Source organism: Doryrhamphus excisus, linkage group LG18 (genome assembly GCF_037039965.1).
Source record: "Doryrhamphus excisus strain RoL-2023G ecotype Guam linkage group LG18, RoL_Dexc_Guam_v1.1, whole genome shotgun sequence".
NCBI classification, from domain to species: Eukaryota; Metazoa; Chordata; class Actinopteri; order Syngnathiformes; family Syngnathidae; genus Doryrhamphus; species Doryrhamphus excisus.
In genome coordinates, this window is record NC_136374.1 from 7,772,685 (window position 1) to 7,790,620 (window position 17,936).

The 17,936-nt window shown below is 39.2% G+C and overlaps 1 protein-coding gene across 1 annotated transcript; it reads right to left on the reverse strand.

The window, feature by feature from the left end:
• Window positions 1–6,257: 6,257 nt before the first annotated feature.
• Window positions 6,258–16,091, reverse strand: cldn19 (claudin 19). Its single transcript, XM_058055752.2, has 5 exons — window positions 15,371–16,091; window positions 11,370–11,534; window positions 10,954–11,038; window positions 10,004–10,150; window positions 6,258–6,594 (listed from the first exon to the last, which is right to left on the reverse strand). Exons 1-5 carry the CDS (start codon window positions 15,591–15,593, stop codon window positions 6,558–6,560), a joined length of 657 nt encoding a protein of 218 aa, XP_057911735.1. The 5' UTR covers window positions 15,594–16,091; the 3' UTR covers window positions 6,258–6,557.
• Between the last annotated feature and the right edge of the window lie 1,845 nt (window positions 16,092–17,936).

Here is a 17,936-nt window from a genome sequence, read left to right on the forward strand (position 1 = left end):
GGCAGGAAAAAAATGTGGATTGACTTCCTGCCACCTTGGCAAGCTTTTCCACAGTCCAACGGTTTGTGGGTTTTTGACTTTTTATTTCCACCTGTGGGGCATCATTGAAACAGTTGTGCCTTGAAAGTTGCCGATCAGGTATACAGTGTCTTCTAGAACTGTGAACAAGCTTACTTATTAGTAACTTACTTACTTACTTATTTACTTTTAGAGTTCCAGAAAAAGCCTTCAATACAACATAACATAAAAAAAAATCTAACAAACAACCAAAATTCACATGGAACTGGACCATAACAGCAGAAAATGCATTGTAGTGAATGGGAACTTCAAGGTGGGAATGTCTAGTGGAAAAGTCACTTCCTCCTCTTCTAGTCCCGGAAAAAGTGATAGAAACATTTCAACATTCAAGCACACATCTAACACAGGAAATACGCCATCTAAAACATTCATTCATTCATTTATGTTCTACCACTTTTCCTCACGAGGGTCGTGGGGGGTGCTGGAGCTTATCCCAGCTGTCTTTGGGCAAGAGGCGGGGTCCATCTAAAACATGTTAATATGATTTGGTCTCATGAGTACTTTAAGATACTTCGTTTTTACAAGCTTCATTTGACTTTGTTTTGCTTCACTTCAAATGGAGCAGATATGAGAAGTGGATGGATTCTTGTATTTGCAGAGGAACATACAGTAAAGTCTCGTTATATCGATATTGTTGGGAGTCGGAAAAAATACAGATATAACCGGACTATCCATATATCCGGCTGCGCTCTGGTGGTGGAAGTGTGAAAAATAAAGTTGACTGGAAGCAGCCGTTCGCCGTGTTCTTTTTTGGTATTGAAATCCTTAAGCAAAGATTAATTTAAGCTGCTTTTGTATCGATATAAGCAGACCAAATTGGCTGGCGGGAGATGAAAAGGGCATCGTAGTAACCGGATTATCATAATAACCGGGTATCGTACTAACGGAACTAATTATATCATAAAAGACTAGAAATTTGCCGGGAAATGAAAATAGTATTGTAATAAGTAGTAATTCGTTATAACCGATATCGATATAACGAGACTTTACTGTATATATTTGGTGACATGGACCTACCAAGTGTGTGTAAGAAAGCTGTTGGAATGATTGTTTATGTAAATAAACAAATTTCTATGAAGCAAAGTGGACCTGTAACCATGTGACAACAACCCTCAGGTCAGGAGCATTATGCCAATTAAACATACCTGTGGGTATGTGCCACACCTAATATGGATGACAGTGAACCTTCAGCCACGTGATGACACAAAACAAACCACAATAGAGCACTTCAATACTTTTAACACCTTCATTACAATACATTAACTTAAAAACCCAGAGAACAAGTGGAGGGGATGGAGGATGCAGACAGAATCACACCATGTCCAACCAGCAGCGCTACACAGCACCCAAAATGTGGCCAGACTGTCCTGCTTGAGCACAGACAAGCTGGATTAGGTCAACTATCCATGGGACAGCCATTGCTTCCCTCCAGGCCTGCTGAACGTGGCTTCACCATAAGACTCTTAAAGGTCTTACGGGGCCGTGTACAGGCAACATATTTCTTCAGGGCCCTCACAGAACACAGAGAATTTAGCTTTTTCCGCATCCTCGGAATAGTATGGCGGTGGAAAAAAACGATTCCAGCATCAGAGGCTTGGCCACGCAGTTCCTAGAAAACACTTTGGGCTGGAATGCAGGGTTTGGCAGAAAGGACACCGCGTTTGTCCTTATCCTCAACGAGAAGACATCCCACACTAACAGACAGAGCAGTCAGCTCGCTCACTCTCTTATCTGATGCAATAGCAGTTAAAAGATGGTCTTCAGATTAAGGAGAAGAAGAGCTCGGTGGGGTAAGGACCCAAAGGAGGCAGAAAAACAGGCTTGAGGACCACCTTGTGATCCCAAGAAGGGAGCAAGAGCCTCTTCGCGGTGCCTTGCTTCCTTACACCCGAGAAGCGTTGTAAGAGGGAATGAGTGCCCCAGGAATCAAACCATCATCCTGGCCATGAACGGTGCATATGGGGGTAGGATAACCCATAATTGTGGACCCTTGGTCTTAAAGGTGAAGGATGGACAGCACCACCTTATTCCTGGCACCACTCATTAAACATCTTCCATTATGAGGTCTCCAAGGTACCAGTAACCTTCTTACTCAGCACCTGAGACTACCAACGCTGCCATTCAAGGGCTGTCCTGTCTTTGTGAGAGTAAGTCTGGCCTAATTGGCAGATGCTGATTCAGCATCTTCAGGGTCAGGGCCACTGTGGCCAGTTCAGAGACACCAAGATCACCTAGGCCTGGGGAAACTTGACCCAGCCGAACAAGCAGGGGAAATGCATAGAGGGTCACCTGAGACCATGGAAGACTCAGAGCACCCTCCCTAAAAGGCACTGGTGGGTCCAGCATTGGGTACTACAGAGGACAAAGAGGTCAAATGGGGCCTTACTATACCTGGCTGTCCACCATTGAGTGATGCCACCACTCCCCAGGATGAAGACCTCCTCTTGAGGGCAGATCCGCTGCTGGATTGAGAAAGCTGAGAAGGTAATTTGAGTCCACATGAGCTGACACCGCGTGTGAACAGTTGGAGATTTCAGTCTGCCTTGGTCATTGATGTAGGACACCACAGCTGTGTTGTCCCTCCACTCCAGCACCTGCCTGTCCGTCACAGCTTGGAGGAACTGTTTTAAGGGCCGAATGAACTGCCTCCATCTCGAGGAGGTTGGTGTGCAATGCCTGACCCACATGGTCAGGCATTCAGCGCCCCAACCTGTTTGGGAATCATCTGTCGTTACAGTCACACTGGGTCCCCCGAGGTCAGAGGTCGGCAACCCATGGCTGTGGTTTTTCAGCGTCTTTGCTGCGGCTCCCTTTGCAATATTCCAATATTGGTAATGGTTTTATGGTAATGGTTTAATTTCATTTGAACATGCATCAGATTACAATTGAGTGCATCCCATAATCAGTTCCCAGTTTCACATGTCCAAAAGGAGTAGGAAGAAGCAAAGCTTATTAAATCCTACCCCTCCATCTGGTACTTTTACAACCAGTAACTGGTACATTTGTTCACCTCCTGCTTTCCTAATAAAGTTTAAGTTTTTTTTTTTTTGTTTACATTTTTTTTTTGTCCTGTACCGAAGTACGAGGTGATATGACCATCCAATGACATAATGGGTACCATAGTAAGTGTCAATATAGTGATATATATAGCACATCATGACTGGTTCAAGACTCTTTATCCTTGTATTTAGCAAACATCAACTGCTTGTATTGTTTCTCGAATTCGCTCATCGTCGTGCATTGTTTAAGGGTCTAACTCAATCCATTCCATATTTTTTAACACTCTACTGGAGAATGATTTTTTTAAAAATCCCACTAGAACTGGTAAACTCCTTTTTTTCTTTAGGCAAGGGCTCTTTTGTTAGTAAAGGTTGCCAACCACGGCCCTTTGTAATGTTCCAATATTGGTAATGGTTTTATGGTAATGGTTTTATTTCATGTGAACATGCATCAGATTTCAATTGAATGCATCACATAATCCGTTCCCAGTTCCACATGTCCAAAAGGAGTAGGAAGAAGCAAAGCTTATTAAATCCTACCCCTCCATCTGGTACTTTTACAACCAGTAACTGTTACATTTGTTCACCTCCTGCTTTCCTAATATAGTTTAAGGTTTTTTTTGTTTTTAATTTTTTATTTTTTGTCCCGTACCGAAGTACAAGGTGATATGACCATCCAATGACATAATGGGTACCATAGTAAGTGTCAATATAGTGATATATATAGCACATCATGACTGGTTCAAGACTCTTCATCCTTGTATTTAGCAAACATCAACTGCTTGTATTGTTTCTTGAATTGGCTCATCGTTGTGCATTGTTTAAGGGTTTTACTCAATCCATTCCATATTTTTTTAACACTTTACTGGAGAATGATTTTTTTTTTAAATCCCACTAGAACTGGTAAACTCCTTTTTTTCTTTAGGCGAGGGCTCTTTTGTTCGTAAAGGTTGCCAACCACGGCCCTGGGGGTGAAGGAGGACCGTCCATGACCGCACAACAGCAACTCTTCAACTTAAACATGCATTTAAGTTACATTGGAATACATTACATAGTACAATTCGCAGTACATGTTGAACTCTACACGTGACATGATTAGGGGATATCATTATAGGTGGAATGACTACAAAGTGATCATATTTATATGGGTGATTCTTCTGAAAGGGTGTCTTCACTTCGAGGGTCATGACCCTCAGTAATTTGTAGTCTGACTTTGCAAAACACAACAAGACACGTAACCAACATGCTACTGTATTTGTCACCACATCCTCAGGTCCTTGAATGGATGACTTCTTGACTTCTCAGCTTGTTTCAGACGTTTCTCAGCAGGCTTCCTCAATTCATGCTCAGTGACTTTTTTTTTGAGGAGTTGATTCAGGAATCCAAAGTATCGATCCTTCGTTTTTTTTTTTTGTGGTGCAAAACGACAGTCGTTAAGATAAAAAAGAAATGGGGCCTCTGTCAACCAACGACAGTCGTTTGGGTGGAATCAACCTCATTAGCATGTTACTCATTTGGAATGATGGTCATGGTCCTGAAACCAAGGTGGCTGTGCCTTTTTGATTTGTTAGAGGCTAAATGATTGAATCTTTTAGGAAGACTGACCGGAATAAATGAGAATATTCATGGAAATTTGTCACAATAGCAAAAATGCAAATAAGACACTCAATAATGTGCTTAAATATGCGCAATATGCTTTAAGTTTTACATTTTTTTCACATTTGTTAGTGGTAGGGGTGTTGCAAGACTCAAGAAATGAGACGATACATGAGATTGGGTCCCTGAGATGAGATTTTAACATTAATTTTAACAAAAGTACAATAAATAAATATGACTAGACAAACAAACCAAGCCACAAAACAATGTAGTTTTTAAATATTTATTGTCCAACAAATTGATAATAAATATTATTGTCAAATATTTTGGGACCATATTCATCACTGTATAATAATAAATAATAATATATCATCTTGATGCAATATTTTCTTGAATATGTCATCTTTCATCCTGGAAGGATGTGGAATTGGAGTTTGTGACTAGTGTTTTCATCACAGCCAATTTGTACTGTCTGTCAAACTTTTGCAGCATTTCTTGAAATGGTTCAACTTTGTTAAAGAGCAGTATTTCTTTTGTGATGGCTTTCTGGGAACGCACACCATTTTGGACTGTTCTGTTTGTATTTACTTTTGCCGACTATACGTCTCAATGAGTGTTGACGTCATAACAAAGGCCCTGCATGTCAATATGGAGTTGGAGTTGACTGTTGGATACTGGCCTGTTGTTGTTGAGGGGCTAACCTTGCTTATGATTAATAATACCATAAGGGGGCTTGGACATTGCAAGTATCTTTTTCCCTCCTAACTTCTCCACTTTTTTGCTGTGTGTGGATGCTAACGGCCCTGCCTCTCCCACAGAGACAATGTATGACACTCTGTTCTCTGTTGTTTTCGTTAGATAAATCAGTAACGATACAGTGGCCATTAGGGGTGTGTATTAGCAAGAATCTGGTGATACGATACGTATCATGATACTAGGCTCACGATACGATATATCACGATACTGTTAACAAGGTGATCTTTTTTTTGTTTTTCTTGTAGTTAAAGATTATTTCCTGGAAAAACTGAATTACACCAGCAATATGCACTTACTAGACACATTTTTATTCCATTAGAACCGTATGTTATGCTGTATCACAAACTTTACTCTGTAAAAACTTAAAGTGTAGCATTCAGATAAATAAAGCTTTAACATCCAGCTTTAAATTTACAAAAAAAACCCATAAAAAACTAATAAATGAAATAATGTGTCAAGATCCTCCTCAAATGTTCACATTCTATTGGCTGTGGAAAAAATGCAGAGTATACAGTCCCTGACTTATCCACCATCGGAAGAGTATTTTTGTGGAACAAAGTAGCTAACATAAAGGGTCGGAAAATAAAGATAATAGATCCCACAACAGCAAACACGTCATATCTGCCTTGAAGTTCAAAATCATTTTGGAAATGTAATGAAGATATTGTATTGATGAATATTATTTGTTGTTTTCTGAAGTATATAGGTGCTGAACCAATGCACAGAGTGAACCACAGACATGCATGTACTTTCTGCTGTTCTAGAAGGTTTCAGACTTTTTTTTATACAACAGGTTTTTACAAGGCAACCACATGAAGGATGTACAGGCAGAGTTGAAAAATACTTTTATTAATTGGACCCCATGTCTTTTGTCTGCTGGAATATTTGGTGAACATTTGAACATAAGAGTTGAGGGAAATGAACATGACAAAGTTTCAATGCATGATTAGACTTCAATCAGTCATAGATTCTGTTTGAAAGACTCATTTATGAAAAAAAGCAGAGATATCTCAGCGTCATCTTCAATACAGAAATAAAGATTTGCTGTCAGAAGTGTATGGCATAAGGTGACAAGGGAAAAGAAGAATCAGTAGTCGGACAGTTGGAAAATCCTTGATTAAAAGCTGATCAGTCAGGAAAACTAGTTTCACTCAACAACTCTGCCCTGAATTAGAGAAGAGAAGAAGTCAGAGAAGAATTGCATTAAAAGACAGAAGAAGAGGAAACAGGCCAGAAATGTTTCTTCAAACAACTTTTAAGGGTTAAATCTGTTTCGAAATCAATCCTATTGTTTTGCTTTCTATACAGCAGGGATGGGCCAACCTTTTCAATAACAGTGATTAACATCCTGTTTGTTGATATGGGTGATTCGCCTCAAAGGGGTACCAGGAGGTTGCCTTCACTTCAAGGGCCATGACACACAGTGACGCTATAACCACATTAAAATACCGCAAACACACTGAATAAACAGGCAAAACGGTGTTGTTGTGTATAAAACACAAATGATGCAATTTCAGTCCGTGTGGGCTAGTGATGTGCGATACCACTGATTCAGTATTTGATCCGATACTGAGTCAAATTGAGGCTGGTATCTGCGATACAGAGCCCATCCCAATACTATATGCAAATTCACCTAATAGTTGTGTATTTCCTTTCAGAGCACTAATAATATAATAAATAATAATATAATACAATTAATTAATTAAAAAAATGAAATTAAGTTAATTAGTATTAGTTATTTATTTTAAACCCTGACTTATTTTGAGGTAGCGGCATGGTTTACAATATAGCCCAGATAATATACAACAACAGAAAAAACAGGACCAAATCATATAAAATTTGTGGAAATGGTATTTTAAACAATAAAAAAGAAAATAAGTAAAATAATTAAAAACATTATAATAAAAAAAAACATTATAATAACTGATTTATTATTAGGAACTACCATAGGAATGAAAACTTTATTCACAATTCACACGAGACTCCGTTTCAACCAACAATAAACATGACATATCAAAAGTATTGATATTTTGATTTGAAAATCGATTTTAGAGCATGAAACACTGGTATTGGAAATATGAATATTTCAGTATCCATCCATACATCACTAGCGTGCACATCGCCATTTTGTGACATGGAAAACTTTGTTACAAATGTAATGAAATAAATAATAGAAAAAGGTCGTTTCAGCTGCCGTGATTTGTTCACACAACGCCTTCGACCAAACTGCGTAGTCAAATTGTAAATAGTAAAATTGTATCAAGGAAGTCTACTGTATATGGAAATGATCCCATGCATTGACACCCAATTTTCATAAACAGAAAACGTAAACTGTTTCGTAAACAGAAAAGTAGACAGAAAACTTGATCTTCCAGAATCAGCACCTATTCCAGCTGTATTTCCTTGGATTTGTGCTTCCCGCCAAATGGTCTGTTTTAATTTATTCCACTCACAACCTGACACTCCGGGCACGTCCACTCCAGTGTAATTAGGCACACTCTAAAACTACTAGTATCTAGAACTACTAACTAACCAAAACTACTAAGTCTATGGAGAGCTAATTGAAAAGTGTTTAGGAGCTACTGGTAGCTCATGATCTACTGGCTGGAGACCCCTGACTTACCATGAATGAACTCAAAGAATAGGCACCGCTGGTTCTACTCCAACCTCGCCTGCCCGAGGAGGAGCTCTCATTGTCGGACACACTTTGTCAGAAGCACCTTCCTGGCGAGAACGCCATGCTTCTGGCTTCAGCAACAGTTTGGCGGATATTTCATGTTCATGTTCACAATCATAGAACTCGGGGATGGGTTGAGGAAGCAGAGCTTTTCGCTCCTTTGTGACATCACAAAGGGACAGTTTTGCAACACCGTCTGAAACCAAGCGTTTTGAGCCATCCCAAACTTCTATTAGGGCTCACTTTCAAATGCACAAACCTCATTATCTGAAACTTTGGCATAGTTTAACCTAAGAATACAACATTCTAACTACATTTATTGTCAAAGAAGTGGAAAAAGCATAATAGGTCCCCTTTAAAGACGTATGACGTTTTGTCGGACTTTGGTCAAAATACATGAAAAAATGGCAATGTGCAAATGGGCTGAAAATGACATCAGGTCAGTTTTCTACACAACAGACACTAAGAAAATATTGTTGATCCAATTTGTTTGCAGCATAATTTTGGTTGGTTTAAGCTTGAAATCACTCTAGTCTGTGTATGCTGCCCTTGAAGCGATGGCACCCTCGCTGGTACCCCTTTTTAGGAGACTCACCCAAATGTGAAAATGTACATATCGCTACTACTGGAAAGTACTACTACTGGAAAGTCACAGTGATTTTTAGTGTTAGAGGAATGATACTTGTAGCGTTGGAAAGGTTAAGTGTTAGTTTCAAACGTTCCTTATATTAGTGCTTTGTTTTATGAAATGAATCATCATCTACAGCAGGGGTGGGCAAACTTTTTGACTCGCGGGCCGCATTGATATGACAAAATTTACGGGGGGGGGGGGTATACCACCTGGTATTATTTTATCTGTAAAATTGTCATGCAATCTGCTATTATTTATTATTTTATATTTATATTTAAATATTTGAAAAATAATAAAATATTATAAAAATTACAATAAAATTAAAATAATATTTATTATATTATTATTATGTAAAATATGCAAATATAACAATATTATATAGAATTAATATAATAATTAGCATTAATATAATAATTATAATAATCATAATAGTTCTAATAATAATTATAATAATCTAATAATTATTCTTATTATTACCATGTCAAAAAACGAAATTGATAAAACCATCAAAAGGTTGGCTCAGGCCATGATGCCAGCTTGTATGTTGAGTTTAAATGAAATACTTTGGAAAGATTGGGCGGGCCGTATTCAAACACTTGGCGGGCCGGATGTGGCCCCCGGGCCGTAGTTTGCCCACCCCTGATCTACAGTATCCTGCTCTCTGACTTTTGCTTGTTTTCTACATTTAAGTGCTTGTGCTTTGAATTGTCTTTTGTTTTTTTAATATAAAATTGCTTTGGTTGAGTTTTTAGTTGATGTTCTTGCGATTATGTGGATGTACATTAAATGGGACATAGCCAAAGCAACACGAAAGCAACCATGCCGCCCCCATACTGGGGTCATTGGGTTAACGTGACAATTGAAAAAAGGAAAAGTGGGCATATGAAGAGAATCATAGTCCGTCATTTATTGTTTTGGGAGTTTTGTTTCGCAGAAATACTGCAATGTACTACAATTGAGAGTAATGTATGTTATGACCTTGAAAAGTAATTCATAATTATTACATTTTGGAAGTAACCGGCCCCACACAGGATATTTTCTTTCCACACTTCTCCCCCAAAAATATGTCAAGACAAGCAAATAGATTGATATGTTTAATATTCTACCGTGAAGGTCACAATGTCCTACTACTACATTTTAGTGGTGGATATCGATGATAGAATTGAACTGTGTATGCATGATCATATTTGATAACAAAGTTATTGCTTCAAATATTCATCTGTAAGCTGGAAGATGGATAAGGGAGTGGGGTGGGTTTACACGTACTCCCTGGCTGTGGAAGGCTGTGATTGGCGGTAATACTGCTGGCCTTGCAGGTCTTCTTTGGAGCAGGAGCAACACAGCAAAGAACCACCGAGTACCGTCAGACTGGCTGCTGCCCAGCCCACAAAGAGGGCGGAGCCAAACTCATACCTGCACAGGAAACACGGACAGCACAATGAGACTGCATTTGTAAAACATCACCATACATACTGTATTATAGGAATGGAAGTTTTAGGAATGACATATCATTCCGAACTCTTTATGCTATCATCTAACACCAGTTCTTGCTTCCTGGATGGTCTGTGTTGGACAACATGAACCATTCCTGGTCCAGATCATTACTCCACTCAGTTCTATGAACAACTGGAGATGTTCCACAGCTCCTGGCTCCCACAGTGGCCCTCAGGACTCGGTTATTGGTTTCATGGTATACATATTCCCATTTTGACCAGTTTTGACTCTGGGGGAAATTCCACAAAAACATGGCTTGGAATTCCATCCATCCATTTTTATGCCGCTTTTCCTCATTAGGGTTGAAAGGGTATGCTGGAGCCTATCCCAATTGACTTCAGACAAAAGGCGGGGTACACCCTGGACTGGTGGCCAGCCAATCACAGGGCACATATAGACAAACAACCATTCACACTCACATTCATACCTATGGACAATTTGGAGTCGCCAATTAACCTAGCATGTTTTTGGAATGTGGGAGGAAACCGGAGTACCCGGAGAAAACCCACACATGGGGAGAACATGCAAACTCCACACAGAGATGCCCAAGCGGACTGATTTGGATCTCATCTTATCTAAACCCAGAACCTGCTTTAGATAAGCTTTAGGTAAACATGCTAACCACATTACTCAACCAAAATAGATCACCTTGTGTTATCTCATATGATCAACATGATTCCTTAACCTCCAGCCTATTTGAATGAATGGACTTGGAATCCTACCTGGCATTGGCTGGAGTATTTGGGTTGAAGAACTGATAGGACACCTGAGTTGCATACCAGGAAACGGAAACCAGTGTACACAGACCTGTGACAGAAGAAACAAAGAAGAATGTTATCAGCGGTTTACTTAAAATGTCAACAAAAAATGCAATTTTATACAGGTTTTGATATTGTTTGTCTCTTATTTGCATAAAAACTCCTAAGGAGTCTGTGCCTCACCAGCCGTTCACCTTACCACATGTCACCGGTAATGCATCAATAAAAGACAAAGACAAGCACAAAGCTAAGAAGCAAGTAAAGAATGATTTCCTCGATATTTCGGTCAAGAATTTATTCGACAAATGTACCGATGCATAATGGCAGAGGTTATCTATACAGTTTGAATATTTGGACATTATTGAAGACAAAATCCACACCTGCAAGAAGGAAGAGAGCTCCTCCCGTGACTACGACGCGTGTCTTGATAGCAGGGTTGTTATCTCCCACCTTGGTGCACTTCATGCCCACCACGCTGATGATGATGCCGATCAAGCCAAACAGCACCGACAACACCATCAGGGCACGGCACGTCTGGATGTGGACTAAAGACAAGCAACAAAAAGTATTTATTGATCACATCACAAATTATTATAATAATAATAATAAAAAAAATAATAAAATGATCCAAAACAAAGCAGTCAAGTTTCTTCTGGTATTGCTTCGGCAAAGAAACCCAACCCACGTGCACATAACTTAGTGGGAGGAAAATATTTCCACATCATTACACACACAATAACATAATACATACATAATAGTAATTATCATTTTGTCATTTCGACAAAACAACTGACATCACACAAATTAATGATGTATAAAATGTATAAATCAAAATTTTATTGAACCCATAAGAAGCCACTGAAAATTAAATGATAGTAGTAATCATTTTACGGAGGTGAAGCGTTCAAAAACAGGTGCACCGCACCTCGACGACGGCGGGCACGTCGCTGAGGAGTCGCCTACATGCATCGCTGACACAGACGGGCACAGTTTTACTGTGTACTGTTACACCCCTAGTATGTACAGTATGTGTGTGTGTGTGTGTATCGGGAGGGGGGGGGGGGTGAATCACTACTGGTGTTTGCCAAAACACAGTCCTTATTCATTGACAAAGACAATACATCATTCTTAGTATTTGGGTCCGGTATCCATAGCATCACAACATAATACTAACCCTCAGTGAACCTAAGCCAATATATGTACAGTGTATTTGGGATTTGGCATTGTTTAATACATAAATTTGCAGACTTTTTGTGGTTTGTCAACAATTAGCCACAGATTTTCGCTATTCGCTGGTGAGTGTAATAAGTAGTAATAACCATCACTATGTATAATAGTTAGTAATAAATGTGTCTGTTTTAAAAGTAATAGGCCACATGTAATGAAGTTGCCAGAGATGTAGCTGATTGGAGGTCAGGTATAAGCAACTTGTGTGATGATGGGGGGGGGGGGGGGGGGGCAATCAAATGGCATCCGGGAAGTGACGTACAACATAGGCGTGACCCCACGTTTACAGGAGTAAACAAATTGGGGTCTCAGTCGTGGCACATTTGTGGAAATTGCAACCAAAGTCAACATTTTCTTGACCAATTGATTTTGTGTCGTAGATGAAGGAGGAAGACGTCTGACGTCTGACATTGACGTGAGCCACTTCACTGACACAAAACATTTTCGGATGACCAGAACAACTTTTGCTTACATCTGAGTTCTTTTCCCCAACTCTTGCACAGCAAAACATGTCTTTTCATGATGCATACGTGGCATATGTGACTCGAATATTGGGACATTGTCGCATTAGCTACATATCAGATTTATATCTACTTACAAAAAAGGCTGTATTGACCCACTGACGTGAAAAAAAATCAGCTGCAGATCAAAAGCAAAATAAAACAAAGCAAATAAGTATCAATCTGCAGTGTGAATGTCTCCATAGACGCTAACCTACTATTTGTTAGCATAAATAAAAGTAGCTATTGGCTGTCCTTGAAGTCGCGAGATGATATAATCATAAAAATATTTGTATTTTAGAACTTGCCGACTTAAACCCTGCGGCATTCTGGTACTGACGGTACTGATGGTAATCAACAACACCCGGTGTTGCTTCGTAAGAACACAAAATGCAGAACAATGCTTTCACTTTTGAGTCCCCAAATACCAAAAAATGGTTCCAGAAAAAGTGACTAGTTTTGTCGCTTTTGAAAAAAAAAAAAATGTCGTCAAGGGTGGTTGGAATGTTGCCAGATCTAGTGACAAAATCGCCAAATTGGCAAAACAACCTCAAAGTAAGAAGAAAATCCAATCACAGAGTTGTGCGCCCCCTCTGTTGGTTGACGGTATTAATTACAATGAATCAATGTCAATGTCATCAGTTTTATTTTTAGAAGTTAATTCATCCTAAGGGGGCTCCACAGCAGTTGAGTGGTTAGCGTGCAGACCTCACAGCTAGGAGACTAGGGTTCAATTCCACCCTCGGCCATCTCTGTGTGGTTAGGCTAGGTTAATTGGTGACTCCAAATTGTCCATAGGTATGAATGTGAGTGTGAATGGTTGTTTGTCTATATGTGCCCTGTGATTGGCTGGCCACCAGTCCAGGGTGTACCCCGCCTCTCGCCCGAAGACAGCTGGGATAGGCTCCAGTACCCCCTTGTGAGGAAAAAGCGGTAGAAAATGAATGAATGAATGAATTCATCCTAGGGCGAGATTGGGACGCTGTCGGCCACCAGTTGCCACCAGTTTCCCACGTCTGTTGTTGATGATGTACACTGTATCTAGTGAATGTTCCCACAGTTACATAAAACTTTAAATTACGGCAAAAATATACGGGTACATATAATATCCCTCACCACTTTACATTTTGAATTGTCAAATTCAAAATTGTCAAAATGCTGAAATGAACTAAAATACAAATACAAAGCATTCTTAAGACGCAGCCAAAATGGTTAATGTAGTATTCTACACTGGTCACTCTGTGTCAGTCATGTTACTGTGATGTTGGATGAGACACACAAGCACCAGATTTGATTGCCACATCTGTAGGCATTTATTGCAGGTTTTAACACAGGCCACTGTTGCGACCGTAAGTAAAACTCAACTCTGAACCCCCAACATCACTTCTGGTCTGCTACACACTAGCTACACGCTCGCTCACAAGTCTTATTTATGTCTTAAATGGCTTACTTCCTCTTAGTATGTCTAATCTATTGGGTAATACAAATGTAAAGGCAACTATAGGGGTGTTATGCCATGTTTGGAGAGCTCTAAAGATGTTAAAAGTAAAGCCTAGAAGCATGTAAACCAGGGGTCTCAAACACGTGACCCGCGGGCCAAATGTGGCCCGCAGGACACTAGTTGGAGGCCGCCGCCTTGATATGAAAGTTTAATGTTAGTGCGGCCCGGGCAAGTTTGATATGGATGCTGTATGGTATCATGTACCCAGAAAAAATTATTACTTTGATTAATGTTCATGTTAAAGGTTAAATAACTGTTAATAGTTATCCTCCCTATCCGTGTGGAAGTGGTAAGTTTTTGGCTTTTTAAGTTTAAAGGAAATAACTTGAAGGCTACCGTTTAGGTCGCTAGCACTCTAGTTTGCGAGTTAGCATGTGTCTCAAGACCCTGCAGTTGCGCAATATGTTGTAAATAAAAAGAGTATAAATGTGACTATAGTCGTGTTTTGTCATGTCTACAGGGCTCTAATAATGCTTTGTTCATTTTAATCTGTAAAAAATAATTTGTCTACCCACCAACTATATGTGGTTTCTTAAGTTTTTATTATTTGCCGTTTTATTATTATTATTATATTTATTTATTTATTACTGATTGATTGATTTTCTTTATTCTTGATTTGTTTATTTATTTTTCATCTTATTTTGTGCAGAAAAATAAAAATTAAGATATTTGAGAACAGTGGAATGTTTTATCAGAGCTTTTATTGTAGAAATTGGAACCAAAGCAAAGTTTTTTTTAATTTTTTTGTTTTTAATAAATTTTTGTTTTTTTTTTGGAAAACCTGATGCAGCCCAGTCTCACCCAGACCCGAGCTCCAGTGGCCCCCAAGTAAATTGAGTTTAAGACCCCTGATGTAAACAGCTTTTCTATGGTCTTAAATATAAATATTCTATTTATAAATAAGGAATCCTACTTCACAGAAATTAATTTATCTGTATATTACTGTATAAAAGAAATTATTCTCACATAATGGGGTGGGCTCCCCTGGGGACCACTGCACTACGAGGGTGACCATATTTTGATTTTAAAAAAAAACAGGCCACTCGTCCAGGCAATTAAATATGCAAAGGATGCTGGACACTAATATTTTTTACATGTACTGTACACACAAATACATTTTTAAAAAGGCCTTCATTGAAATGATGGTACTCACTGTCGAGAGAAAGCATGGAGTCAAAGATCTTACACTGGACCTGCCCTGTGCTCTGGGAAGCACAACTCATCCACAGCCCCTCGTACAGACCCACAGCCGTGATGATGGCATCACCAACGTATGATGATTGCTTCCACTGGGGCAGGGCGGTGGTGGCGATGATGCCCATCCAGCCACCCAAGGCCAGGAAGTAACCCAACAACTGGAGGCCGGAGTTTGCCATCCTTGTCTGCGTGCTGCTGGCAGCTTCTCAACCCTCCTCTTTAAATCCTGTTGAGTCTTCAAAGTGTCCAAAACCCTCTTTGCTCCTCGCTATCTCGCCCCGGCAGAATCAGCTCTCAACCGCCGCTGTCAGCTCCTACAGAAAGAAAGTCTTTCTAGTCGATGAAGTGGCTTTTGTATCTTTGCATGGCTTTCTACAACTTCTCCTTTTCTGCTGCTCACACGCTCCTTCAACTCTGCCTGCTCCCCGACTCAAGCGTCTTAGTGATGGGCTGGATGAAAGGAGGACAAAAAACCTAGTACAAAAGAGTCCGTTATAGGCTGACCGAGGGTTAGAATTGTGATTGGTCCATCCTCTGACAGTCACGCCCACAGGAAGGGATAGAAAGAAAATGTTGAAATGACATCTTCATGAACAATTCTATCAAATCAATGCTAGATGTCCAAGAAGATGTCATCATCCCAGTTACTTTCATCAAACCATTAAACCCACGGGTGTCCAAACTTAAAACAAAAGGATGCAAAAGCACTTTCATATAATAATCTCTCTATTCAATCATCTTATTATTATTACTTTATTTACATATTATTATTTTTTCCTCAACTTATTTTCCAAAAATCCCAACTGATTTGGTTAGCATACGTTTTGGTTAAAGTAGGACCTTGTGGAATGGAGGAATATCCAAGGTTCCAGTGTAAGTCCCACCTCCTCCATCATTATGGCAACACTAATATATGGGGACCAAGTGGCGACCAAGACATAATAGTCCTATTCTAACAATGACTCCGCCTACACACACGCCTATTCTCTCACATCTCTGCCTCACGTCACTCACACACACACACACACACACACACACACAGCCACATTGTTTCTACAACACTTCTTCATATGTACATACACTCCACCACTGCTCTGCTCATGAAGTTTCTATTTCTTTTGTATGGTTTACTCCGCTCATAAAAGTGTGGTGGTATACGATATATTAGCTTGATTGTGTTTGCTTGTGGTGACCTTGAGGCCATTGTTGGATCCTGTATTTCCAGAGAAAGATATACAGTATGTGACATATGAGCACACATACTACTGGGCCGCTTAGAGTACAAGGTGGTATTATTGGGGCAACATGGGTTTGCCAAGCGTCTTGTTTTCCCAGGATTTAGTTTTTTCAGGAAGTGATGAAAATGTTCTGGTTTCTCACCTCAAGACTCTGATTTTATTTTGATCACAGCTGCAAAATAGAAAGTTGGATGTGCTAGTGTTTTGAGAAACACTATTGAATTCAACAAATAACTCACAGCAAAACCAGTAGGTGGTGCCCATGTTGATCGTGCTGCTACATCGTGTCTTTGTACTATAATTGTAAAACTATAAAAATGTGTTAGTATTTTTGAGACTTGTGGAGTAACTGTGTTAGTTAGCAAAAAACTACAGCGACAACAGCTGATGACATCATAAACAGGAGACAGAGTCAATATTGTATATTGCCATATTATTAATATTGCCATATTGTATACTAACTTGAAAATTGTGTCCATTTTTTATGTTAACCGAAAAACTTCCAAACCGGGGTGTATGCTAACCGAGGTTCCACTGTACGGTCGTCCTTTGCCACATCCCAGCCATAAATGAATATATAATGCATAAATCATCCTATGATTGAATATGGCCCATTAGTTTAAAATGTATTCATATTAAAGGAAGACTTTTTTTTAATACATGTTTCTTTTCCTTTTCTGTGTATTATAACAAGCGAAAATGTGTTAGGTTTATCTCACAACAGGCACAATAAAAGTTTTATGTACGTATTAAATATCTTATTTTCTATTATTATGTCTACCCTCTTAGGTAGTAGGAATGTAGAAGTTACTATAGGGGTGTTATTTCATGTCAAGAGGACTCTATTTAAATACAACTTTATTCGTTGTGTTGTTTCTTCTTTATAATATTACAACTTTTTTAAAAAAAAGCCCTGAATATTTTACTTTATGCCACAATTTTTTTTTCTTCATAACATTATAATGTTAATCTTGTCAAATTGGGACTTTAGATTACAACTTTTTTCTCTTAAGATTTGGATCCTATTCTCATTAAATCAATGCTGATTTAAAAAATTTTTTTAGTTGGCTTTAGTTTACTTTAGTTGTTTACTTTTAGAATGTGTTGTGGGCCAATAAAAAACACCACAGGCCACAAACAGTCTTTGGATCGTACTTTTGGAAAACCCTGCAGGTTACCGTGCTATCACCGGATGTGGTGTTGGGCGTGTGATCCAAGATGGCCGAATAAACAAGCAATGCAGAGAGTATCCTCCGTCCACATCGTTATTAATACCACAAGATT